The following is a 26107-nucleotide window of genomic DNA, read 5'->3' as shown; positions in this document are numbered from 1 at the left end:
TTCATATAGAGGTGATTATTCCACCAGCTGCACCTCTTCCATCTATTACGATCATCCTTAGATGATATTTGGGTTCTGGTGTAATCTTGAGTCAAAAAGAGTCAAAAATACCCAGATGGCAGATGACATCCAATAAATAAAATGAAATATACCACAAAATCAATGCCAGTTATTGCCTGTCACAGTGGCCGACTGCCTGTTTACCTTTAATTATTAAATATTATATTTTTGAATATTATTAAAACCTGTAGGTACAAGCATGATGATGTGAAATCTTAATTTCATTAATGAAACTTGAATTAGTCAGAGTGGACTCTTTACTTCCATTTTCACAGGTCGTGAACTCTCATTCTTGGGTAGGGGGGTAAATAACACCAAATTAATAGTACAAACAAATCACAACAAAGTATTTTATATGTCCCAAAAGAAGGTCCAGAGGTGACACTGAGGCAGTGTATGATCAGTGTAACCTCAGGGTGCAGACATGCAAACATGGGGCCATCTGGTGGTTCCCATTCTGAAATGAATGTGTCGTGAAAAATGATGCATTTCCCACAAAAAAAAAAAAAAAAAAAAAAAAACAGAAAAAAACAAACAAAAAAACAAAACAAAAAAAAAAAGCACAATAAGATTTTTTTTTACCAATTAGAACAAAGAAAAGATTAAACAAACATAAAATAAAAAAAAATGTAGAAAAAAAAAAATAATAACAGCAAAGCCAAACCTTCAGGTTAGACACGATGCCGGAGCTTTCTGGAGCTGGTTCGTTTATGTGAATGATTTCTTTAAAAATCAAAGACCGGCTGCAGGAGAGCTGCCGTTCAATGGCTGCTGGTGAATTACACAAGTCAGCCACATTCCGCCTTCACTTGTGGCGTTGAGGAGGAGCTCCGTTGTTTATTCATTCACGTCAGCCCCTCTTCCCTTCCCTCCTTCCTGCTCCACACAACGGGGCTCCTCCGGTCTGACTGGGGTTTCTCCGCTCCCCGCATCTGAATCCACCAGTCAGGCCGCCACCATAAACCCATTTTGGAACCAGGTGAGTGTCGTTTCGTGTGTGTGTGTGTGTGTGTGTGTGTGTGCGCGCTTTTTTTGTTGTTGTTGTTGTTGTTAGTGTTGTGTGCGTGTTGGGTTTTTTTTTTTTTTTTTTTTTTTTTTTTTGTGGTTTGTTTTGTTTTGTCCTTTCTCTCCGGCTCCGGTTGTGGATATATATGTGTGTATATATATATATATATAAATATTTCTATTTATTTATTGTGTTTGTGGGGAAGGGGGAGAAATGTGCGGCCGCAGCGGTGGCTGACTTGTCCGGCCCGGCGAGGTGGAGGAGGTGGAGGAGGAAGAGGAGGAGGAGGAGGAGTGTTTCAACCGTAACTTATTAAATTCCTGCCGTCCACCGCCATTAATGTTTGCGTCTAATGTCGCGGAAATTGCAGCGAGCGGCGGCTCTGGTGTCTTTTTGCAGACGGGTGTCCTTCCTTTTTTTTTTTTTTTTTTTTTTTTTGTAATTTATTTGGGTGCGGGTTTTTTTTTTTAATTATTATTGAAATTTATGTGTGTGTGTGTGTGTGTGTGTGTCCGTCCGTTCTCTGCTGTAGCGAAAACAAATGGTCGATGTGGGTCAGCCACTACAGTCAAAATGTCGTCTTTTCTTTTTTTTTTTTTTTTTTTTACTTCCACATTCTCTCATGCCACAAACAGATGGCGTCGAAAGGGGGGATGGAGAGACTTGGGGTGGGAGGAGTGTGTGTGTGTGTGTGTGTGTGTGTGTGTGTGTGTGTGTGTGTGTATGGGGGGGGTAACATAAAGGGAATAAGGGACTGTACCAGGCCACATTAGTCCGGGTCTGCCCATCATCAGTCCAGACCCTCAGAGGCCTCAGAGATGGTCCGGCTCCAACAAAGTTTTCTGTGCTTGGGTGTTTCTTTTTAAAGATACAGTGCAAGTTTTTCATTTTTCTGTGTTTTTGTTTGTCTTTTTGAATGGGTGGTGGTTCGGTGGAGGGTTTGTGTTGGGCTGGGAAGCGTGTTAACATCGGTGCAATGTAACGCAGTCTGGGGCCACGTTTTGGTCCCATTGGGAGATGCACTGCAGCAGATAACCTGTAGCCCGGACTGCTGGTTCCCCTGGAGGGGGTGGAGGGGGGGGGGCTGTTATTGACTGTTAGAGATCACTGATAGGCCACAGGTATCCTCCACTGCACTAATGAGGCCAGAGCAACCTTAACCCTCTTCTGCCTGGTATGTGATGGGCTCCCATGTGTCATGTGTTTGTGCATCCTTGTGCCGTTTATCTGTAATGAAAGTCAAAAAGCCAGAATGGGTAACCACACAGAGGGGGGCGGCCCGTGCATACCTGCCTTATCATACGACCTGGATGGTGCACTGCATACAGCTGCATACTGTGCATACCAGTTTGGCAGCCCGGGGCCTATAGATGTGCTCCGATGCAGTTCAGTGTCAGTGCACTTCAGTGGCTGGCGATAATTAAAAAGACATCCTCCCCTTGTGGTCTGCGGGTCATCTGATTGATGGTCATTTAGATGGAAATATTCAAATGACTCAGCATCCTCAACGGCATCTCTATCCGTGCTGCAGATCTCACTGTTTTCTCTGCTTCAGAGTGACACACATCCGATGTCGGTTTGAGCAGACGAGGTTCCTGAAATGTCACTTTAAACTGACTTAATCAGCTCCGTGCCCAGGGGAGCGTATAGGGCGTCAACCGCTGCTGTCCAACTCGCCCTTTCCTAGTGTTACTGTAGCCTTCTGTCAGAGGGGATCCTACTGAATCAAGCTGGTAGGTTGAGAATGTCCAGCTATTTTTGGTCCTCTTTATTGGCTTATGAGTGTCTGTCAAGTGATGTGGGCCCGCTTTTTCATCAATGCAGAGTTCACCTCCACCTCGGTCTCGTGTTTATATCTGAATTGTTGGCATGCTTTGCTTCCCTGGGCGCAGTTTTGCAGCTCTTTCACTTCCACTTTGATGATAACTTCTCCAGTCTGTTTTTGCCCAAAGGCATCTTTGCAAATTTGAATTTGCCATGCAAACTTGTTGTCTCTCAGCTGGTAGCTATATTTGTTGCCCTCTGTGTTAACCTTGTGTTAATGAACGGTTTTAGCGAATTTGCTGTCTTGTGAGTTTGATGTATTATTATACAGCCATTGGGTATTGGTATATAAACCGGATTACTTTCTTTGGGCCGTTGAAAGATTTCTTGAACATCATATATCATCATATAACATCAATATTTGAAATGCACAATGTTAGGATGCCATAACTTAATTAAAAAATAATGCCGAGAAAATTTATCAAGATCTACAAAAAGCACTGACAAGTTCTCAACAACGCAGACTTGCACTTTGTCTGCAAAATTTATGCCTACAGTCTTAACAGTTTTTTTTTTTTTTTTTGGCTTGAGTTATACAGTGATGAATGAATTTCCTGAAGTTTGGATCGATAATGTGTTATTATGTTGCTGCTGCTGCTAGTAGACAATCTGTATGCTACGCCAGCGTTCATAAGCCATTCATCCATGGATCATCTCTGGCAGGGTAACTGTGTTGAATTAGGTCCAGCATGGCCAAACAGAAAGCATATCTGGACATTTCCAAATAAAAAAAAAAGAAAAAAAAAAAAGAAACAAAAACAATCATCTCATCAGACGCTGAGAATTAGACACATCACTTATAAATGAAAATGAGGCGTCCTTTTTTTTTTCTCCACAATTTCTTTATGTGGTTGTGGGAATATAGCTGTGGATAAAGGTTTAGAATAGCTGATGATGGTGTCAGCACATTGCAGTGCTTGGCTTTGCTGCAGGCTGGGTTAAAAAAAAAAAAAAAAAAAAGGGGGCTGATGTTTCTCGAAGCACAAAGGCCTAATGTGTAGTGTAGGCCTGTTGGTTACAGCCATGCTGAACGACCTCTACAGTGTCATGCCAGTTTGTTTTCTGTGTCCTGTGTGTAAATCCCATTTAAATGCAAGAATGCTTTTAGAAAAAAAAAATCCTGCAATTCTTAAAAAAAAATCCTTATTTGTGTTATTGAAGAAAGTTGACAGTTTAGTCTCCAATTATTAATAATAAATGTTTTCTCATCACATTAAAGGAGCACAGCTATAATATTTTCAGATGCTAAAAGAATCGGAGTAAATAGGATGGTGATCAAAAACAAATCATCTTTTGTTTCATATTGATGATTTTTACAAGGCAATTTCTTCAACAGTCTGTATTTGACCTAATCTCTGCAGCAAATGGCTTGTTAGTGATTACTTCCATCATGCCTGTCGGTGGCCCACTTCTGTGCAGACTGACAGTCATGAAATTTGATCTTCATGGTGCTTACAGGATGAATGTGAATTATTCTTTTTGTTTATTGTTGATGTAGCTGGATGAATGGCTGGATTGTTTGTTTGAAGTCCCCAGAGGATAAACCAGTGTGACTTTGTTGGGCCGCTTCATTGCCATCAGCAGCAGGTCAAAGTTCTCACTGGATGAACTGCGGCTGAATTTTATTTATTTATTTTTTCAAATATTTGCGGTCGCCGGAGGATTTATCCTGTTGCCCCACCGTGAGTTTTGCTATCGTGAAATGTTGAAATGTTACAATTCATGGACAAACTGCTGTAAATAAATTAACACTAAATGCCACTGCAAAGTTCTTCACTTTAATACAGACTACATTGTATGAAGTTCGCCTCGTGGTGTGTTTGCAGAAGGAGTTTTTCGCAGACGACTAGAATTTCTAATGTTCATTTAGGTGCGAGTCATGCCTGTCACTTTTGGTCTCGTTGCTGGTCTGGTCGGTTGCCGTCTTTGCCAGCTTCTGCTGTGTGAAGTTGTTACTAGTTGTCTGGTGAGTCGCTCTCTGTGCCTGTCAGTCCTCCCAAATCCTGCCAAACTCTCTGCGTGAAAAAGATTAGCAGTGTTGAACTTGTTTTGCTGCAGTTTAACAGAACATGGTGTCATACAATCTGCAAACTATTTTATGGCTCAAATGATTTTTCAAATACTTTTTTCCTCATTTGAACCCCATTTCATGCTAAATGTATCTAAATTAATAACCCCTGCATGGAGACACAAGTGGACCATAATGATCTGGACTATAAATTGTATAGTATATAGAATATATATGACCATATTCAGTGTTAGCCTTTAGCCTTCAGGTCTCTGAGAGGCCTCTTTCACTCAGCTAACTACCACTTTGCAGTATAATTCAGAGCAGTGGCCTAGTTCATGCCCTCTTGAATGTAATTTTAGCTTGTGTGCATTTGTGTGCATGCTTGTGTGTACGTGCATGTGCACGCTTATCTGTTGTGTCTCTTTCTCCCACCGTCTCTGTTTCCCGTTCTCTTGTTCCCTCTCTGTCCTTTCACACTCTCTCTGTCTGGGCTTTTTGTTGTGACACTGTGCTGGAATCGGACCAGCCAGGCTCAGCTAGCTAGCAGTCGGTGCATCTCTGGGGGGGTGGATGTGGGGGTGCAGGGGGTTTTTCTTCACGTGACTCAGAGACAGTCCGCTGGTTTGATTGACATCTGGTGTTTGGCTAATATTGCTGTTGTGATCTTTATGCTAAGGTGGAGGATGGGAGAAATCTCTTACAGATTTCACTGAATATGAGCTATACCATGTTGGGATTTGTGGAAGTAATAACAAATTCAGGAGTTTTTGTTTTAATAAAAATAAAAACCACACATACAACACACCTGATGACAATCCTCACAATTGGCCTCAGCACATACTGTCTTTACACAATGCTGTCAAGTTTGCTTAGTGTGTGTGTGTGTGTGTGTGTGTGTGTGTGTGTGTGTGTGTGTGCACAAGATGCTGAGAATTAGTTTTGATACAGGAGCTTCCGGTGTTTTTAATCAGTTTAGACCAAACAGACATTTTTTGCTGCAAGATCCAGTATTGATGGTTAATACAGCTATATTCAACTCTTAGAAATAATGTGAAATTCCCAGCTGACCCTTCCAGTTGAAGGTCATTGCACTGACCTGATTTGGCTGTGCCTCATGATTATCTTGATAACTGCATCATCTGTTCAGAATTATTTTGATGAATCAGTTGAAATTAAGTATTTTTATTTAGAGAAAAAATGTCTGTCAAAATTTCCTGGGGTGACATCATGAACGTTGCATAAATTTAACTTCCAACATTCAAGGGAAACGATCACAATTGGGAAACATAAACACAATTGAAAAGCGCTACCCAAATAGTTTATAATTAATTTCATGTCAATCAACTTTACTGATTAATAGTTGGAGCTCTCAATTCAGTCAACACTATTCATTGAGAATATTTTGTCAGCTCTAATGATATATTTTAGAGAGATTGTGTTTTTTTTTTTTTTTTTTTTTTTGTAAACACTACAAATTAGCCCAGCATCAAAGACTTGACAAATGCACCGTAACGCCCAAAATACTTTGTGTGCAGTGACGTTAAAGGTTAAGCCCCGTCCGTGACTTTTTCTGTTCTGCCTGCTGAGTGGAGATCGTGCTCTCCGAGAACTTGCCTGGTCGGAAAACAACAGATCGGTGAAGGAGTGCTAGATGTGATACTGGAAGAGAAACGATAGGAAGGAAATGATGAAAAGGGGGAGAAAGGGAGAGAAAAGGGGAGGGGGTGTTTCCATGGTAACATGAAGAACGAGTGATGGGAGAGAGGAAGGGAAAGGAGTGATGTAGTTTGAAACTGTTGGTTTCAAAGCGTTGGAACAAAATGGAAGGCCCACAGAGGCATTTAACAGCGCAGCAGACCCGGAGTTTATTGACACTTTCATATTTTTTTCCCATAAATCCACTCAAAGTGATTCTGTTTGATACCTTCATGCCTTGAGATTTTTATCTGCTATTTGCAACACAAGACATGGTGAGACATGGTAGGAATAAAAAATAATAAAACTGAATCTGGGGCCAATGTTCTCATGCTGTTAGGTCGGTTTGGATTGATGATCTCTACAACCGTAAGCAAAGCCTTCAAATCTGTATGAAGGGCTGAGAAAGAGAGCAGCGACAGTGACATCAGATTGTTTTTCTCTCATTTAAAGAGAGGATAGAGAGGACGTGACCAGGAGCAGTAAACATGCTTAGTTCCCAAAGGACAGCTGACCATAAATAGATTATAGCATTTTAAATATTAGCCCTCTTAAAATCCTTGCACTTGTTTGGGTGCCCTATGCATCGTAACAGGGCACATCGCTCAGACTCCATAGGCTAAACTGTTAGAATATTTAAAATAAAGGAAACCTGCTCTGTAAATGCACATGAAGCCAACATTAACTACAGCTCTGGCACATGCATTGCCTGTTGAACTACCTTTTTTATGGCCGAGTCAAAGTATTGAGCATCAAGGTCGAGCACGGATGGCCAATCACAATGTACTGACCTGTATTTCAGTGACCCATAAACGCCTCATGCTTTCCCTTAAATTGTCCAGAATTATGGAAAAATGAAGTCAAAAGAATCAGGGCAGACAGTCCTATGTAATATTTTGGGGAAAAAAAATAAAGTGCTTTTGCTCTGAAACCTTTAGCATCTATGATAAATGAAGTCACAGCATACATCAGGTGTAAATGGCAGATTTAAATTTATCCTATCATATTTATCCATCACACGGCATCGTACACTTCAGAAGCATCATCACCGACAGTCTTTGATGAGCTTGTGGATAAAAGATACCAGAAGAGGAAGAAAAATCAGGGTTCAGATGTAGCGACTGTGACGGTCATACCACAAAGTTCACATCGCTTTCACGCTCATTAAACCGTTTAGTGACCCTTTGTGACCTCTATGGAATCATTTACATTCATTACGGACGAGCATTTATTCAGATTTTTCCCTTAAACATTGTCTCCCTTAAAAGTCTAGGTCTTTCAGTTTTGCCATGCTGTGCTATAATCAAACATCCAGGTACTTACTGCCACTATAAATGGTGCCTAAATATACGATGGCTACACCTCAAACCTACACAGCAATACTGTCTAAAACTATAAACTACGCTAAAAACATTTAAACTCAGTTTAATTCCATGAGGGCTCCCAAGTGGCAGCAGCAAGAAACAGCATTTCTTTACCAACGTGTCTTAAATGTAGAGAACAGCTCTCTTCTTCTTCATCTAAGTCACCATAATAAACAGACTCAGATCAGATTGTTCCGGTCCTTTTTGAAAAGATTCAGTGAAGCCAGGTTTGGGGGTGCAGGTTACTGGAAATAATCAAACATTTTGACTTTCATCCTAATTGTTTAGATGCTGACCAATCCACCATGAGACAAACTGTCTATAAATGGAGATGAGTTATTTGGCTGCTCTTTCGAGGAGTGGGTGTCCAGCCGAGATGACGCTGAAGGCACAACACAACCTGATCAGTGAGGTAACAATGAACCTCAGTGTAACAGCTACAGGCTTAAAGGAATCATAGGAGCTGGTTAATATCGCTTCTGACAGATAGATGGACGCTTCATTCATCCTGAGGGAAACGAAGGACAAGTCTACACATATGCAGATCACAGTACAGGGCGACAAAAGACCACAGGGCTCTGACAGGCATACCACAGAGGAAGCAGCTCGACACTCAGCAATACAGCCGATGTAAGGATTGATAAAACTAAGGTTGAGTTGTTTTGGGAAGATCAGGCAGCACGATCTATGCTGTAAAAAGGAAGGGCTGTGCATACCAACGGGAAAACATCATCCCAAAGGTTGAAGCACAGTTGAGGGAGGATCACGATTTGATCCTGTCTGGCTGCGTCTGGATCTGGACAGCTTGCAATTACAGACCCAGCCTAACCCTAAACCCCCCGCCCAAAAAAATAAATAAAACGAAAAATAAAATTCAAGTTTAGCCAGGTCACATTAAGGGTAGTGTCAGCGGTGGTTGGGGGAGCTGTCTGTCTGCTGAAGCTCAGTAGACATTGAGTGATGCAGCAGGATGATGACCCTCGACATCAACATCTACCTTTGAACGATCTCAAAGAAAATCCACCTGTTTGAGCTCAGATCTCAAGAGATGCTGTGGTGCGACCTACAGAGGTCCATTCACATCAGTCCGCCCCCTGAACGTCAGCGAGCTGAAGCAGAACTGCTGCAAGAATGATCAGTCCAAAAATCCTCCCCCCAACATTGTACGGGTCTGATCGACAGCCAACAACCTTGTTATACATTATTGGTGCCAAAGGAGCTCTGAGCCTTTATTGAATCTGAGGGTTCACTTATTTTTTCCACCACTGAATGTGGAATATTTACTGTCTGTGTCCAGTACTAAAGACACAAAAGATTATAACTGTGTGTTTTTGTGACTTAGATCGAGATCACATTTTATGACCAAACAAATGTAATTCGCAACGTCTCTTGCAACAGTATGTTTGTGTCTGCCTGTGTGTGTGTTTGTGCGGTTGTGTATATGAAAAAGGAACCTCGTGACTTTTCACATGTTGAACCTCAAGCAGACGAGGAAAAGTTGATAAGTATGAATTTGTTTTGGACTTTCTCTAATCCACACAGGGTCAAAACCACCTTCTGAAAGCAGCATCTGTACCTTTTTTTTTTAATTTTTTTTATAAAAATATAAAAATCCAGGGTGGCAGCCGAAAACAGTTGCAGATTTTACAGCTAATGGTTAACCGGCCATTTAGTGCAGAGAAATATTTGTTGTTAATTGTTCACCCTTCACACAGCCGGGCAGCCGGAGTGTTTACTGATTGCAGCTTTGCAGCGGGGGGCAGGATGTTTGGTCTGTGTCGGCTCTGGAGTCCGTTGAATGATACGTTTAAGTGTCCTGACACCTAAACCCATCACAGTTGTCACTTGTCATGGTGGTGAAATAGTTGTTGTTGTTCAAGTCCTCTGCTCAGAGGAACAAATGACAAAAGTGAAAAGAGTCTTGACACTTTTAGATCCACACTACTGGGGTTTAGGCCAGAAATATAAGCCACTGCTGAATCAGGCGCAATATCATGATGGTTACGTTGGGACATTTGGCCTGTAGCATCCAAACTAATAATCCTGACTGTTATATTCCAAAAAAAATACCTTGTGTATTCTTTGTATTCCTCCTGGTGCCCAGGGAAGGCGTAAAATTGACGATGCATCACATTTACCGACTCTTATGTAGACATCTGTCGGCCCTCTGTTAGCGTCAGAATCACTTCAAATTCAAATGTGGGCACATTTTATTTTATCATTCAGTGTTTCCACAGCAAATCCTTTTACTCATGGAGACTCATGGATCTTAGATGTTTTTGAGGTCGGTGACTTAAATGCGGCTCTGAAAGAATCGGTGCGCTGATCTAGCTTTTCCTCCAAGTATGACACCGCAGCTGTGATGATGCTGAGAACACGTCAGCTTTCAGCGCAGCTCTTAAATCTACATACCTCACTGTTTCTAACTCAGCTGAATAATCATTCATCTACGATAACATGAAGTCAGATATTCTGTAGCGCCAAGAAAAAGCTGGTGACCTGCAGAGGCTGAATGGATGTAAGTAAGATAAAACCCAGAATTAGGATTACATTTACACAGAAACTGCATTGGGCGCGGGGCAATCGCAGCAAATACACAATCCACTTAAAAGCTCAGTGTCAGTGTTGATACCACGTCTCTGTATGAAATCATGCGTTTCCAGTGCCCAGTGGACAAACTGTAATGTTTGCAGCGATTTCAAAAATCACTCTTCTTCAGAGAGTGACTCACACTTTCCGAGGAGATCGTGATCTTTCACTGCAAATTGCAAAAACATAAAATTGAGACGACGCTCCTGCTGACCCCAGAAGTTACCCCAGTATCGCAATCATCTGGTGAGAGTCGTCCGCTAAGAGCAACTGAGCGGATAATTAGACATATTTCTTTTTGTAATGCTGCTGCAATGTACAACCACTGTGTAGGATTCAACCTGTGGCTCACGTTGGAACTGAATCCAGGGATGAGATGAGGATGAGGAGAGCGATGGAGGGGTGCAGTTGTCTCACCCCGATATTACAGCAGAGATAACATCAGCCCATCTATCAGCACTGTGGTGTCGAGAGCAAAAAGACACAATACAATATAACTGAATGAAGCTGCCTTCGCTCAACGATGATTAACATAGGCGATTATGAATGACAGGCATGTTTCATATTTTTTGTGTGTGCGTGTGTGTTGGACTTGTAAAAAGCCAACAATGCCATTCTTCTTTTTCTGCTCCCTCTTTTGGTGCAGCCATGTTTGTGAAACCTCAAAATAGAGCGAGATAGGTTTTGTGCTCTCTTTCTCCCTCCCTCGCTCCCTATTTTTTTCTACCTCTTTCTGTTTTTCTCGCTCTAGCTCTCTTCCCCTCCCCCTCTCTCTGTTCCTCTTTCCTCCTCTCCTCTTTCCTCCCTCTTTCATTTTCCCTCCCTCCTTGTCTCTCTCTCTCTCTCTCTCTCTCCCTTTTTTCCTCTCCTGCTCTCGGTTTCCATCACGCTCTACCCCTCCCTCTCCCCTCTCTCTCTCTCTCTCTCTCTGCCTCTCCCTATCTCTCTCTCTTTCTCTCTTCTCTCACGTTGCATACTGCCCCTCCCTCCCTCTCTCTTTCTCACTCTCACGTTGCTCCCTGCCCTATCTCTCTCTCTCTCTCTCTCTCTCTCTGCTCTCCCTCTACTACATCCTCCCCTCCCCCACCGCTGCCTCTCATTTTCTATCTCTCCTCTCTCCATTTCACTCGCTCACTCGCTCACTCACTCCCCCTCCCATCCCCGTTCCCTTTATCTCCTCCCCTCCCTCCCCCTTCAATCCCTCTTTCATTCCATGCAATCATCTGTTCTCTCTCTCTCTGCTTCCTCTATTACGCCCCATTTTGTCCTCTGCTGTTTCCCTTTTTCTCTCTCTCGCCTTCTTTCCTCCATGTTCTCTCTATCCTGTTGTTTACCACGATCCCTCCGTGTCATTTGTGAAACTTTATTAAAAAATACTTTTCCATCGCAGAAGAAACAAACAGACTGGGGTCCAAACTGTTATATTTCTAGAATAAAAGCAGCACGTTGAACAAAAAGCTTCTCTTACCATCATGTTGTGTTTATTTCTTTTAACCTGTCCATTTATGGGGCCATTAACTGACCTCTGCTATTCTCACTAACCCAAAATATAATTGCATATCTCTTTTAACAATCTGGCCGCCTTGCAAGCCCGACATGGTGCTTGTTTCTGTTTGCTCATATTCAACAAGTGGCCAACAATCTTGACAACGAATAATCACAAATGAAAGTCGTTATGCTCCGAGACATGTAAACTAGATGAACCAGGTGACTGCCTCACCTCCCAGGTTCACGCTTGATACACAGTATGGTCCAATAAACCGAGCTCCTCAGTCTGCACAGCCAGACGGGGCAAACCTTTTGATAGTTAGTGGAGGATTTACTGCAGAGGGAAAGACAGATGCTGCTTGTTGGACTGAGTTTGGTTCCAAAGTCACTCAAAGGGAGGGAGGAGCTGTTTCAGGTGCTCATGGTCCCAGATGTTACAGTCCAGTTGCTAAAATATCTTAGACGTTGTGTGCACGGATAACAGCAGTTTGGAGTTGACGATTACGTGTCTAGGTATATTATTCTAGTATTTTGATCTCTGTGCCACAATTATAGATGGACTATGACTTCTCAAAAAGGAAGTTGATAAAGTCTTGATCACAACAGAAACCCATAGTCCTGTGTCTCTATATACTACTCTTGTGTAACATGTATGATATAATTTTTTAAATTGAAACAGGAATTGTTAGTAGGGAAAGTTTAGGAGTTTTGGGAACTGAATTTTTGGATTAGTCACCAAAATTACTGCAGTACTTTGGGACACACTTTATTTTCTACAGAACCCCAGATTCTCCAGCATTAAACCTTGACTCAACACAAATATCTCTTCTGATCTTCGCCTAAAGCCAAAATAAAAGAAATGCAGATTAAAATTAACAAAATAAAACTTCAAACTGAGAAATGTGAGCACAAATCTAAGCAAATGGTGGCTGGCAATTTATGCTGGTTGATGGTTTCAAGTGAATGTCTGAGGATTAATACTGCCCTGAGGGGAGATGCTGTTTGTGTGCTACTTTTTACACTTAATGGCTTTAATCAAAATTATTTTCTTAATCAAGTGGATGTTAATGACAAAAATGGCTCTCACCTTTTGAGTCCAAAGTATTTGTTTATTGCTTTCCAAATGTGCATCATTTACAATGGATGGAAAAAAACAACAACAAACAAACAAAAACAAAAAACTGAAAAGTAGCCAGTACCAGTGAATATGTAGTTGTTGATCTGTTAGTTTCCTTTTGTGTGGTTGTGTGTTTTTGGCCGTAAAGGTTTGCTCTGGCGAGTGTTATCCATTACAACCAGACTTCTCAAACGGACTTGTCCCAAATTTCTTGCGTAAATCTACACGTGTTCAATAAATGTGTTGGGTTGGATTACGCAAGCTTAAAAAAAAAAAAAAAAAAAAATTCATATTTCTCTTTTCTATCTACTAAACATTTCACCTCAAGATGACATGATTTCAGAGGGTTAAGTCACACCCCTGACATGTTGTGAAGACACATTGGGAAATTATATAATTAGTTTCTTGGTATTGGAAAAATTTATCAAATATCTGGTACAAGAAAACAGAAACCTTTTATAATAAGAAATAAAAGGGAATGTAAGAAATCTGACATGAAGTCTGGCAGTTTAGTTAAAACGCTGTGCAAAAGACACTGACGTGTTTCAGCTCTTATACTTAGTTGTATTGTTCCTTTTTGTCCCTTTTTTGTACACCCTTACTGGGTGTATTGACACATAATGTGATTGAAATCAAAAATATATGTTCTGATTGAGATGCAGACTGCACTCGGCGTATTCAGATAGTTTTTTGTGCTTGACTGGGTTGTGATTGACATGAGGTGGGCTGTAGTATAACCAGAGAAAACAGATGTTTTATTTTGAAGATGAAAACACGGAAATCAGTGAAGTTGAGAGTAGAAGAAAGACAAACACATCTCAACTGGCCTTTTAATGGAACACTGAGCAAATGAGAAGGAACATTTTTCATGACAATAACACTATTATTGTTGCTATTTCTTTCTTTATTTTTTTTTTAAACATGGACTTGAAACCGAATGTACATATTAGCCCCCTAACACTGTTAAAAAAGCGTTGGTGAGAAAATTCAACCCTAAATTTTACGAGTGTAATTTGTAAATAGTTTTAATAGATGAAAAAGTGTAAGAGAAACCAAGATATGGTAAATTTACTCCACAGTTTTCTAACGTCTAAAGCAAAGTCTGAAAATATCTTTTAAACCTTTTCACAAAAAAAGTAACTTTTACTGAAGCTTAGAAACACAAACAAATCAGCTCAACTTTTTAGTTACGATCAATGAAATTTTTCTGTTGATCAAATAATCAGTATCAAAATATGTTCTAATCAAGCAGGGCTTTATATTTTATTTTTTATTTACAGAGGCCTCCAGTTATTGTTTGATTAGATTCTTTCAATCAGATCCTTCTTTTTTAAGTAATCGGTTTCTTTTCAGTTGCTGAACACATCTGCACCTAGACTTGTGTTATTTTACTGTATTTATATCTCACCTGAGCCACGTGAACTAAAACAAAAAAAAAAAAAAACAAAGTCTACACAAAAACATCTGTGCAGCCTGTTGTAAAACACAGAGCTGTCAGTGTCCTCACATTTGGATTGGAGCTGATATTTCTGCAGCTGTGTTCTTTGTTATCGTAGCTTCGTGTAGATTAATTGTTTATTGTGTAGAGAGAACACATCTTTCCAAATCCATGCATCGAGTCACACCCTCATTAATAATGCACATCACCATCTATGATTACAATCAGCCTCCCATTCACAGCAAACTAAATGTTTGTTTATTTCAGAGCTGGAACAATTACTTTAATAATTAATTGGTTGATTTTAAGCACCAGTTGTTATAATGGATATATATTTCTGTTAATTCAAAAATTGTTCAATTATTTATTATCATTATTTTTTTTTTTTTGTATTTTATGACATTAATCGGGATTTCTAAACTCACAGCTCACAGAAGACAAGTAGAAAAATTGTAATTTAATCTCTGAGAAAACGTTCATAGTTTAATGGCATTTTATAGACCAGACAATTCGTGAATGTGTCAAGAAAATATTGGGAAGATTAATTCATAAGGAAATCAATCATTGGTTCCCCCCATGAATCCACACTGCCAAAGTGTTTCTTGCAAAATGCAAACAAGCCAACATGTTGAGTTTTTGAGTGTCATATGTGTTTTTTCTTTTCTTTTTTTTTTAAATGTATATTAAATATATTTAGTTTTTCTTTTCTTATTATTATCTTTCCTTACCCACCATGCATTGCTGCTTTAGCGTTGCCTTAATGTCACCATCGTCGTTATATTCATGACCTTTGTGGACTCTCCGGGCCACCGTTGGCACCTCCTCACAACTCCACGGCTGTCTCATCCTTTTATGCGTAATTTTGGCGGCGGCCCGTCAGTCGCAAGATGCCATGATGAGATGAAAGTTCTTCACACTTGACCCTTGATGCTTCCTGAAGTGTCGGTCCTCAGCCCAGTTTGTGCGATTGAGGGTGGAGGCGGGGGAAGTGCGTGCGGCAGGGGTTGTGATTCATGGAGTGGTACAACACCTTTATTCTGTCCTTTCCTTCTCATTTTGTCTGTTTCTTCCCTGAATCCATCTTCCATTTCTTCCTGTTCTTTTACTGCATTCTGCTCCTCTCTCCCCATCCCCCTCTCTCTCTTTCTGTCTCCCCCCTCCCCTTTCTTTTCCTTTAGTATTCTTTCCTTCCACTCCCTCCTCCTCCTCCTCCCGCTCTCCCTCTCTCTCCATTTTCTCCTCTATTCGCTCATCTCCTTGTCAGTCACCTTCCATCTATTTCTCCCCTCTCTTCTTCCCCTCTCCTATCACATACTTGCATCCGTCAGTCTGTGCACAAAACCATCCTCTGCCACTTTTCCCCTACTCAAAAACCTTACTTGATAAATGAGAGAGTGAAACAGAAAAAGGCACATAAAGAGAGGGAGAGAGAGAGAAAGAGGGGGAGTGATACATGGATGAAACTGAAAAGGAGCTACAGGGATATAAAGATAGAGGAAGAGAGAGAGGGATAGGCAGAAACAAAGAATGACAGAGGAAGATGGAGGAAATGTTGGTGGGTGACTGAGGAGCGGGCAGCCTGGTCCATCCACAATTTCAGACTGATGTGATGATTTTATTTTTGTTGTCTGATGACTTTGAGGTGACTTAGCCCATTTATCAGCAGACTATCAAGGAGCGCCTCGTGTGTCAGTGATAGATGAGCTGTGTTTCTTTGTAAAAACCTGCCGGCCACATGCCCGTTTGTCTGGGGAATATTTGTTTGTGTGTTTGTTTGTTTGTGCTGGTGTGACCAGAGTCACTACTGAAACTGTGTTGAGGGGGGGAAAAAAAAAAGGTGGAGGGGGCTAGAGGCGGGCAAAGTAAGCTCCGCCTCCTCACATATAAATAAGAGGCGACCATTGCCTGTTCTCACTCAACACTCACACTGAAGAATGAGATCCTTAAAGCACCTGAAACCTCACAGCAGGAGGAGCGTGGTGAGTTTATTGGCTCGCACTCGTAGCATGTTTCAGTGGCAGTTGGCCGGCGTCACAGGTTCGATCCCGTTGAAGCTGAAAGACAGGTAGAGAGCTGCTGCCAGAGATGCTCTGATCCTTTCTTTGTTTTTTGTTTTTTAAGTTACCACTTCTTATTTCTCACTAATTAAGGTTTTCTCTCTGGCATTGACTCATTAGCACCTTATCTGTTTGTCATCTTTTGAGCTTCTGTCAACTCTTCCTCCCTATTTATTTTTCTTTCCTCCCCCTCATCTGTTTCTCCTCACAATCTTTTTTATCTTTCATTTTGTCTGGCTTTCATTTTGTCATTTCTTTCTCCCTCTGTCTCCTGGTTGCTCGCTGCCTCTCCCTCCCTCCCTCCCTCCCTCCCTCCCTCTTTCTGTCTCCACATAATATCTTTCTTTCTCTTTCTTCCTCTTGCTCTCTTTTGCCTGCTGCCTCACACTCACCCTCTCACTCTTTCTCTCAGCCCTCCCCTCCTTGCCTCCCTCCTTGCCTCTCTTCCTCTCTAGTGTCTTTTTTCTCTCTCTCAGCCTTCCTCCCTCCCTCCTGTCTCCCCTCCCCTCCCCCCTTCTCCTTATCTCTCCCTCATTCTCCATTTACCTTTCATTTTCTTTTTTCCTCTCCCCCCTCCCCACAAGACTCATGCCTGCTCTAAGCTCTTCCTCGGTCCCTCCTCCTCCTCTTCCTCTCTGCCCCCCCACCGCTCTCTCCTGTTTTTGTTTCTTCTCTAATCTTGTTCTTTTTTTTTTTTTTTTTTTGGGTCTCATTTTTTCCTCTCTCATACTTTAAATTTGAGTGTTGTGTGTAGATCAGTAGGCCACCTAATCCCCCAAAACACACACACACACACACACACACACATATGCAAACCATATATGGTTTGCAGGCTGAGTTAGGACAGTGTCACTAGATTTAAAAGTGTGTGACTTCTTGAACCCCGCGGACTGCTTTGGGACGAGGTTTGACTTGAATTTGCGAAAATTTGAAAACTTCCAAGTGATTGAATAAATGGCCGTTTAAAGTCAAACCCTGTTTCTTTCTGATTCCCTCTCTCGCAACAACCAGCCCAGAAAGCACTGATCTTGTAGCCGGTTCTCAGCAGCAAGCAGGCTTGTGTTCTCAGTTGTTTTCCTAGCCTTTCCTTGTCTTAACAAACTCAATTTGACAACTGTAATTGTGTGGCCAGCTTATATTTCTTAATTGCTGTGCTGTTGTCTTGACCATCTGCTTGTCTGTCTCTTTCTGCTCCAGGAGGAGGCGAGCCGGCGCCTGGGTAGATGTGAGCCCAAGGTAATGGCCAGGCTGGTGGACATAGGCACACAGACAGATCCAGTAGTTGTGCTGTCCTTGGCCCAGGCCGCCGTGCTAGGTCTCATCTCCCAGAATGAAGTGTTTGGAGCTACTATTGCACCTAACGGCTTCTACACCGGCGAACCCAAAGAGTCCCCTGCGCCCCCAGTAGACGGTGTCGACTACGAGTACGCAGACCAGCTTATCGGAGCCAACGGAGATTACTTAGGTGAAAACTTGGGAGAAGACGGTCAGATGCAACCCAGCTGCAGCCAGAGGAGATGGCAGCAGGGGCCGCCCCAACATCCAGACGGGAAAATGGTAGTCCCCGATCGTCACAGCCTTCAAGGCGGGGACATTTCCTCGTCCCATGTGAAAGGGGAAGGGGTGAACTCTGGAATGTCTTCCTGTGTCCACATGCTCAACAACTTGGCTCCCAGAGGAGGTTTAGTACAAGTCGATCCAGCCACCCTCAGAGGCACCAACAAGAACTGTGCAGAGTGTGAGCGGGAAGCGTCTAACCAGCAGCAAGCCAACACGCACGGCCATCCTCCTCCCCCACAGGTGGGTCACAGAGGAGGGGAGCAGCCCCACAGGGGACTGCAGGGCCAGCGCCCCATGGCAGGCCACGGTCGAGGTGGCCGCGAGGATGAAGAAGAGGTGGAACACCAGGGAAACAACATGATGAAGCCCACGCAGCAGGAAGAAGCTATCAGCAGCTACTTCCAGACCAGCGAAGTAGGCAGCTATGACTCGGGGGAAATGGGGATGGGGGGAGAATATGAAGACAGCAGCCAGAGCATGATGTGGGCAGATGGGAGTGGAGGAGGACACCAACAGCCGCCTCCCCACCCTCAGCCTCCACGACGGCACGGCGGTCGCAGAGTGGACCGGCTAGACATCAACATCCAGATCGATGAATCTTACTGTGTGGACGTGGGAGACGGTCTGAAGCGCTGGAAGTGCCGCATGTGTGATAAATCTTACACCTCCAAGTACAACCTGGTCACGCACATCCTGGGCCACAATGGCATCAAACCACACGCCTGTCCTCATTGTGGGAAACTCTTCAAGCAGCCCAGTCATCTTCAAACCCACTTGCTAACCCACCAAGGTACACGGCCCCACAAGTGCACCGTCTGCAAGAAGGGCTTCACCCAAACCAGCCACCTGAAGCGACACATGCTCCAGCACACTGACGTCAAGCCGTACAGCTGCCGCTTCTGCCGCCGCGGCTTCGCTTATCCCAGCGAGCTGCGAGCGCATGAGGTGAAGCACGAGCGGGGTCGCTGCCACGTGTGCTCGCAGTGCGGAATGGAGTTCCCCACGTACGCCCACCTCAAACGCCACCAGACCAGCCACCAGGGTCCCCACACCTTCCAGTGCACTGAGTGCAACAAGTCGTTTGCTTACCGTAGCCAGCTCCAGAACCACCTCCTGAAGCACCAGAGCCCGAGGCCTTACACCTGCTCCCAGTGCGGCCTGGAGTTCGTGCAGCTCCACCACCTACGCCAGCACTCACTCACACATAAGGTACCGACACCAGCACCGGCCAGCTCACTGCAAATATCACATATATAGATCACAACACTGCTGTTGTCTTTGTTGTCATGTTGAAGAAAATGATATACGAGAGCAAAAGCAAATGCAAAAATAAAAGAGGCACTATTGGATCTTGGATTCTCTATTGGACTGTTCATCTGTCCTTTACCCTCTGAGATCTGGGTGAAGTAGACAGGTAGGAGCACTTAGCCTGGCAGGCATCCTCAATCTTTTTGTGTCTCACTGTCAGAATGGAAGAATCTCCATCAAAATCTCCCAAAGGTTCATTAGTAGCCCAACTGAATGTTATTAAAGTACAATGAAGAGATATGAAGTCATTTCATGCAACATACAAAGTTTTCAAGGCCTTTATCGTTATTCTGAGATGTAGTACAGATAATCTAAATCCATTCAGTCTTCAATTTAAATAAGCCCCAGAATATGTCTCCCGGGTTAATCATCAAGATAATTGAGTTTCAAGCTTTAAAAGTGGTTTGCTCGTGTTAATAAAGCAGGACTGGTCTGCTGTAAACGCCTCAATTCAGCTGAAAGTTTTCAAAAATGTATTTTAATTAACGGTGAGAAACTCAAACAGCAAAGGAAATGAGATCTATAATAGACACTTGTCTTTCATGCTGCATTTTCATAAGTGGGATTCTATACGTGCACAAAATCAGGCGTCCTTGTGTCCTCCTCATTATAATCCTTGTCTGAGTGAGCTGTCTGTAATTGCTCAGAGCCCCCTGCCTATTCGGCACACTTACTCACACACAATTGATAAAATACAGAATGGGAAAGCACACAAAGTGGAAAGGGAGAAAATGCTGAATTTAGCAGCAGCAGAAAAAGTTAAGACTGCCGAAACAACCGAATCCCCAGGCCTCACATCATGGAAATGATGGAGGGGTTTGTACGCTCATTAGAGGAAATGTTGCCTGTCTTGCATCTTGTGTTTGAGCTTCATGTCTGGTCACTGCTCCCCCTGGTGGGCAGTAACCACACAGCCTATTTTTTGTGCAGACCGACAACCTGCCGGATCTGTCTGCTCCTACAAACGCTGACTCTTGACCTGCTTGTGACCTGTAGCACAGATTCATTCGTCAATAACCCAGACTCGACTTATTCACTGCCACTTCTTTTGACTGCTGCCTGTGTTTGCACAGTGGAGTTTGTGTGTGTGTGTGTGTGTGTGTGTGTGTGTGTGCGTGCGTGCGTGTGTGTGTGCAGCAGCGCATTCATAAAACCTCAGGTGTTGAGAACAGTCTGCTCTCTGACCTGCTTCTCAGTGTTTCTACATTTCCTGTGGGACATGGTTGAGCATATCACAGGAGCAGTATATAAAAGAGGCTTTTGCTTCAGGACTGTTCTAACCTCTTAGTACATCTAAAATGGCTGCCATGGATTCTTGTGTGGTAAAAGAGACCTCTCAGACAAGATGCAAATATCATTAGGTTCAAAAATTTAACAAAGCTGACCCTTTTAACATTCCCAGTGTTTTTGTAGATGAAATTAGATGTTAAAAGTTTTTCAGTACAAATTAAGTTAGGAATGATTTTCACTGGGGTCCAAACAAAAGCCAAAATGAAACGACTCTAGGCGCCTCTTACACGCAGCCCCAAACTTGTTTAGACAGAGTTTCTGTGTTTGTCTGGTGGAACATAAAGAAAAATCTATCATGCATCTGTGTGGTGAGTGTTATCTGTGTTTAAAAAATGATCATTCCTACTATTCCTTGATTCTTTAAAAGATGCAACCAGGAAGTTGCCATGAATTCAGTTAGTTAAAACCTGTACGTGTTTACATTTTGCCAATTAGCTGTTTTTGTCTGTGACTCACCAACACACCAGAATTTTTCATTTCCAGGTTGGATTTCTGAGCAGATTTGAGGACATTTAATAGTAATGGACATCAGAGTATCACCGCTGTTCTACTCTTGAGATTTGACTTAGTCATGGCAGGCTTTGCAGTCACGTGCTGATGGAGGCTACGGAGCATCAGCAGGCTCGTTATTTCCCCAATTCAAGTCTCTGAGATCACGTCACGCAGATAACGTGACAAGGGAGAAATTAGCTGACTTTGCTTTATTGGTATGACTAATATTTTTCTTTTTTTGGACTCTGCAGGGGATGAAAGGCCACAAGTGTGACGTGTGCTCTCGAGAGTTCACCCTCTCTGCCAACCTGAAGAGACATATGCTCATACACAACAGTGTGAGACCCTTCCAGTGTCACGTCTGCTTCAAAAGCTTCATCCAGAAACAGACCCTCAAGACCCATATGATTGTCCACCTGCCTGTCAAGCCATTCAAATGCAAGGCACGTATTTGAACTAACTTGAAAAAAAAAAAAAGGTAGCAAATGTAAGCTTTTCTAAGTAATCTACATGTGTTTTAATGTGTGTGTGTTGTTTGGATAAATCTGCTGCTAGGAAACAGCTTAGAGGGGTTTAACATGTGGCTTTGGGAAAAATCTGATTCATATTATTGCCATCAGAGATAATCTCAGACGTTGGAACCAAATGTTGTCACGAGGAAAGAGTTTATCACAGACCTCCATCCGACAGTGACTACTTGGAGACGCATCTTTTCTATTCATATCTGTGCCCATAAATGTCACTTTTTTGTGAATGTCGTCAGGTGTGTGGAAAGTCCTTCAACAGAATGTACAACCTGCTGGGCCACATGCACCTCCATGCTGGCAGTAAGCCTTTCAAGTGTCCTTACTGCACCAGTAAGTTCAACCTGAAGGGGAACCTCAGCAGGCACATGAAGGTCAAGCATGGAATGGACGTTTCTCCAGAGGGACAAGGTGAGAACTGCTGCTCGTACTTTCACTTTGCTGAAAGCTTGGTTCTGTGCCCCTTTTCTGTCGTAAGCACGTCTCCGATAAATCGTCCAAAACGGCTTTGAAGCCAACATCAAAAAACACATATTTGGTGTCTCTCCAGTACTGAGGGTTTCAGTCAAATGTTCAAGTAACCTATAATAGTTTGTTGTGGTCAGTGCGTGCACAAACATAAACAGGCTTGGACCCCGTCATGCTCAGTCGCAGCTGCTGACTTCAGCTGGGGCCTGTTTCATAATATGTTGTTTTGCTTTTTCACATTTTCTGTTCAAACGCTGGCTTTTCATGTCTTTCATTCTTTCTAATTGTGCTACTGTTGCCCCTGAGACATTTTGTATTGATTTCCTTTTTTCTTTTTTTTTTTTTTTAATACCATACCAGCAACAAAATAAGCTGTCAAGCTGAATTTGAAAATAGCAATAACTACAATTCTGTTCATTCATTGTGTTTTTTTTTTTTTTTTTCTCTATGTTTTGCAGAAGTTCTACCAGAAATGGAAAACCAGGGGGAATATGAAGGACAGAACTTCAGCTTTACATCACCAGACAATATGGACAACAGTGGCTCCCAAAACCTCACTAAACTCACGACAGCAAACATGGAGGACATGGAGGAGTATTACAACTTTGGCAAGGATACAAGCAGCTATACTACACCCTGAGTGCTGATGGACCAGAAAACATTATTTGGGCTTTTTCTTTTTCTTTTTTCCAAAGCAGAGGAAAATTACAGTTGTTGTCAAGGCTCTGAGAGACTCTGGTGAAGGGGTTTTCTTTTAGTTAAGGCCTCCTTCCAGAAGAGCCAGAACTGCCGGACTCTGATGGGGGGCCAAGGAGGGAGACACGCTTCAAAGGACACGTTTCAGCTCTGTTGCTCATAGCAGACACACTGAAATTGTTGACACGGTCTGGAGCTCCTTTTTTGGGATTAGTACGAACCGACTCCAAGACTCTGCCAGGCGGACAGTGAAAATCTGTATGTTGTGTGTATGTATCAGTTATTTGAAGAGGAAAAAAAAACAAAAAACAAAAAACGAAGATGACAGTGGCGGAACCATCAGTTACACTTGACATGATAGAAAATTGTTTACCATTTTGCCATTTTTGTCATTCACGACGTATGCCCTTATATTTTTGACTGAAAGTGCCAGCTAGATACAATTAAACTCTCACCGTGTCGGCTATTTACTCACTGTATATCGAACTTTTGATACATAGTCACAACATACTCATAGGTTTGCTCTTTCTAAACCGTTTCCAATTGTCGTTGCCCGTTCCCAGCCCTCAGTTTCAAAGTTACCCAGGCTGGGATTTCAGTGCGTTTGTGCTATTTGCACCGGGACTTTTTTTATTTTTTTTTTTCCCAACTGGCACTTACTACCAAAGTTGCTACTGTCCAATTTTCGGCTGATGCCAGAAGACCGCGTCGCCGGCGTGTCGGGTCCTCTCACTGTACAAACGACTCTGCCACATGCAGTGTGTTCACCCTGGTTTTTGTTTCACATGGTGTAGCTTTCCATTAATAATCAGTCCAGTTTAGTGAATTTACTGCTCTAGTTTTTGAATTACTGAGTGAACAATTCAAAGCACTTTTTCATTGAGACCTGACATTTTTCTGTGAAGCCCATCTTTAGTGAGAGTGAACTCATTTGCCTCAAGGAGAAGAGCTTGGGGAAATAAGATCGGAGAATCTTCTAAACCCCGTAACGGCAATATTATTAAAAACAAACAGATATGCTTTCTCAATAGGTTTTCGTTAAGTGCAGTTTCCTAGATATGGGTATTCAGTTCAAAGGTGAGCTGAAGAATGCGCGATTTGTATTGAGAATCAGCAGTTTGGTTTTTTTTTTTTTTTTGTAGTTCCAGCACTCTTAAAACCAGGGCTATTTGCACTTTACTTTCAATTCAATTATTTCAGAAAAAAAAAAAAAAAATCTTCCTCCTACAAGTGATAGTTTGGTTTATTGATGTGGCCGTTGTGTCAGGCATAGTCACCTTCCAGTAGCGAGAGGTTGTAACAGGCACAGAAGTGGAGGGATTTATTGCAGTGGACATATTGTTTCAAATGTTTTTTGTTTTTCTTTAAGAAATTTATATTGCCATCAACCATCCACCTTAGTATGGAACTTCATTCTCTTGGCCGCTGACCAACTGTATTACTAAGCACAACTGCATTTCCGCTTGTGTAAAAGTAATTCAATGGTTGAGGAAATGGTGCTCCAAAGGACAGGGCTGTTTGGTAAAATAAAATGTTCCAAAATATACATAATGAGCCAATTTCCAGTGATATAAAATATATATATATATATTGGCCTTTTTTGTGGCTAAAATATTTTTTTTCTGTTGAATTTGTCCACGGAATATAAGGCTCAGGTTTTGTTCTGGTTCTCGTCTCAACCTCTGTAAACTGGAAGTGCTGATTTGTATCTCATCAGAAAAAGAAACAAAACCAACTATCAGTCTAAACGAAGAAAAAACACTGAATGGATTCGGAAGCCAGTGTGTAGATTAATAAATCGAGGAAATATTTTGAGTTAGAATTTGTAAAAGTTGAGTTGAAAGTGGACTGACACTAGTCCTGCTATTCATAGTATTTTTTTGGGGAAGACTGTTTGCTCCCCCTGTCCTGCCATGCAGGTCAGCCTTGATATGCACACTAAACCAGAGGAATGGTCTGCTACTTCTTTTTTTCAGAGGAATATCAAACTGAGACCTCATGGAAATTGACCATGAATTATTTAATAAAGGTTCTCTAGTTTAAATGATGGCGACTGGACTTGTAATCCTTCTCTGTGTGTTTGTCGTTTGGATGTTCCTGCTGTTTCCCAGATACAACGGTGAACATCATGTTTGTAGATTGTAGATTGAATTTTAATGCATAATGATATGTTCACTCTTCATTTACAAGAATATTCCGACCACACCTTTAGAAATTGTTGGTCCAAGCTACCAGGTAAGAGGAGCCGGAGCCTTGAAGGGGAACAGGAGATGAGCTGGGAGAACCTGCTGGAAGGACAGCATCTCAGCAGTACTAAATCAATGAGCATTTTATAGGAAAGCAGCTAGACGGAAGCCACTTAAAGTGAGAGGCATATTATGGCGTTACTGGAGTTTGCTAAATGGCATTTAAAGGGCTCTAAGAGCACGACGGAAAAGATTCACTGCGGAGAAGAGAACTCTCTTTGGGCACAGCTCAAAACATGTCAGTCATAGACCAGATCCTGCACAAAACATCACCACCTCGACTGGTAAAGATGGATCCCAAGGGCAGTTCAGTAATTCAGCAGAAACTGCTAATATTATCAGTGCTCAATAATATTGTCCTGAGTTGTTTCAACTAATAATTTTGATGACAAAAGGATTCAAAAGAGCAAATATAAAGCAAAATTGAAATAAGATGTACACACACACACACAAGCCAGACAACATTATCTGCTGCACTGTGCACATTTCTGCAAAGTGTGAAAGGGGAGGCTTTTTCCATTCTTGATTTCTAATCCTATAAACTCCGTCAGCATGTTGTTTAAAATTGTATTTGATGCAGGAGGTCAATGTTTTATCTGTGGACACTTCCTGGTGTGAGAACTGAACTGCAGTGTTTGGGCCTTTCTGAAACCTCATTCAACTCCAGTTTCGACCCTCTGAGTGCGCACACATGGACACGTCCTGCACTGTCTTATGGCTGTTGTGTGTTTTTCCACAGATGCTGTATTTTTTTCCCAGGACAAGATCGATCAAGATGCGCAGCGATATGACTCTCCAGCATCTTTACATCACATCAGGTGGGAGCTTCCTTAGCACTTTGTAATTTCAGGAGATTTAAAAAAAAAAAACATTC

General features: G+C 42.2%; 1 protein-coding gene across 1 annotated transcript; it reads left to right on the top strand.

The window, feature by feature from the left end:
- The first annotated feature begins 922 nt into the window (after positions 1 to 922).
- znf710b (zinc finger protein 710b) lies at positions 923 to 24244 on the top strand. The gene is made up of 5 exons (XM_029499148.1): positions 923 to 1039; positions 17847 to 19418; positions 21551 to 21742; positions 22063 to 22234; positions 22750 to 24244. Exons 2-5 carry the CDS (start codon positions 17889 to 17891, stop codon positions 22929 to 22931), a joined length of 2076 nt encoding a protein of 691 aa, XP_029355008.1. The 5' UTR covers positions 923 to 1039; positions 17847 to 17888; the 3' UTR covers positions 22932 to 24244.
- Positions 24245 to 26107: the final 1863 nt, after the last annotated feature.

Source organism: Echeneis naucrates, chromosome 3 (assembly GCF_900963305.1).
Source record: "Echeneis naucrates chromosome 3, fEcheNa1.1, whole genome shotgun sequence".
Lineage (NCBI taxonomy): Eukaryota > Metazoa > Chordata > Actinopteri > Carangiformes > Echeneidae > Echeneis > Echeneis naucrates.
The sequence above is the reverse complement of the archived record's forward strand: the minus strand, read 5'-3'. Positions and strand labels throughout refer to the sequence as shown.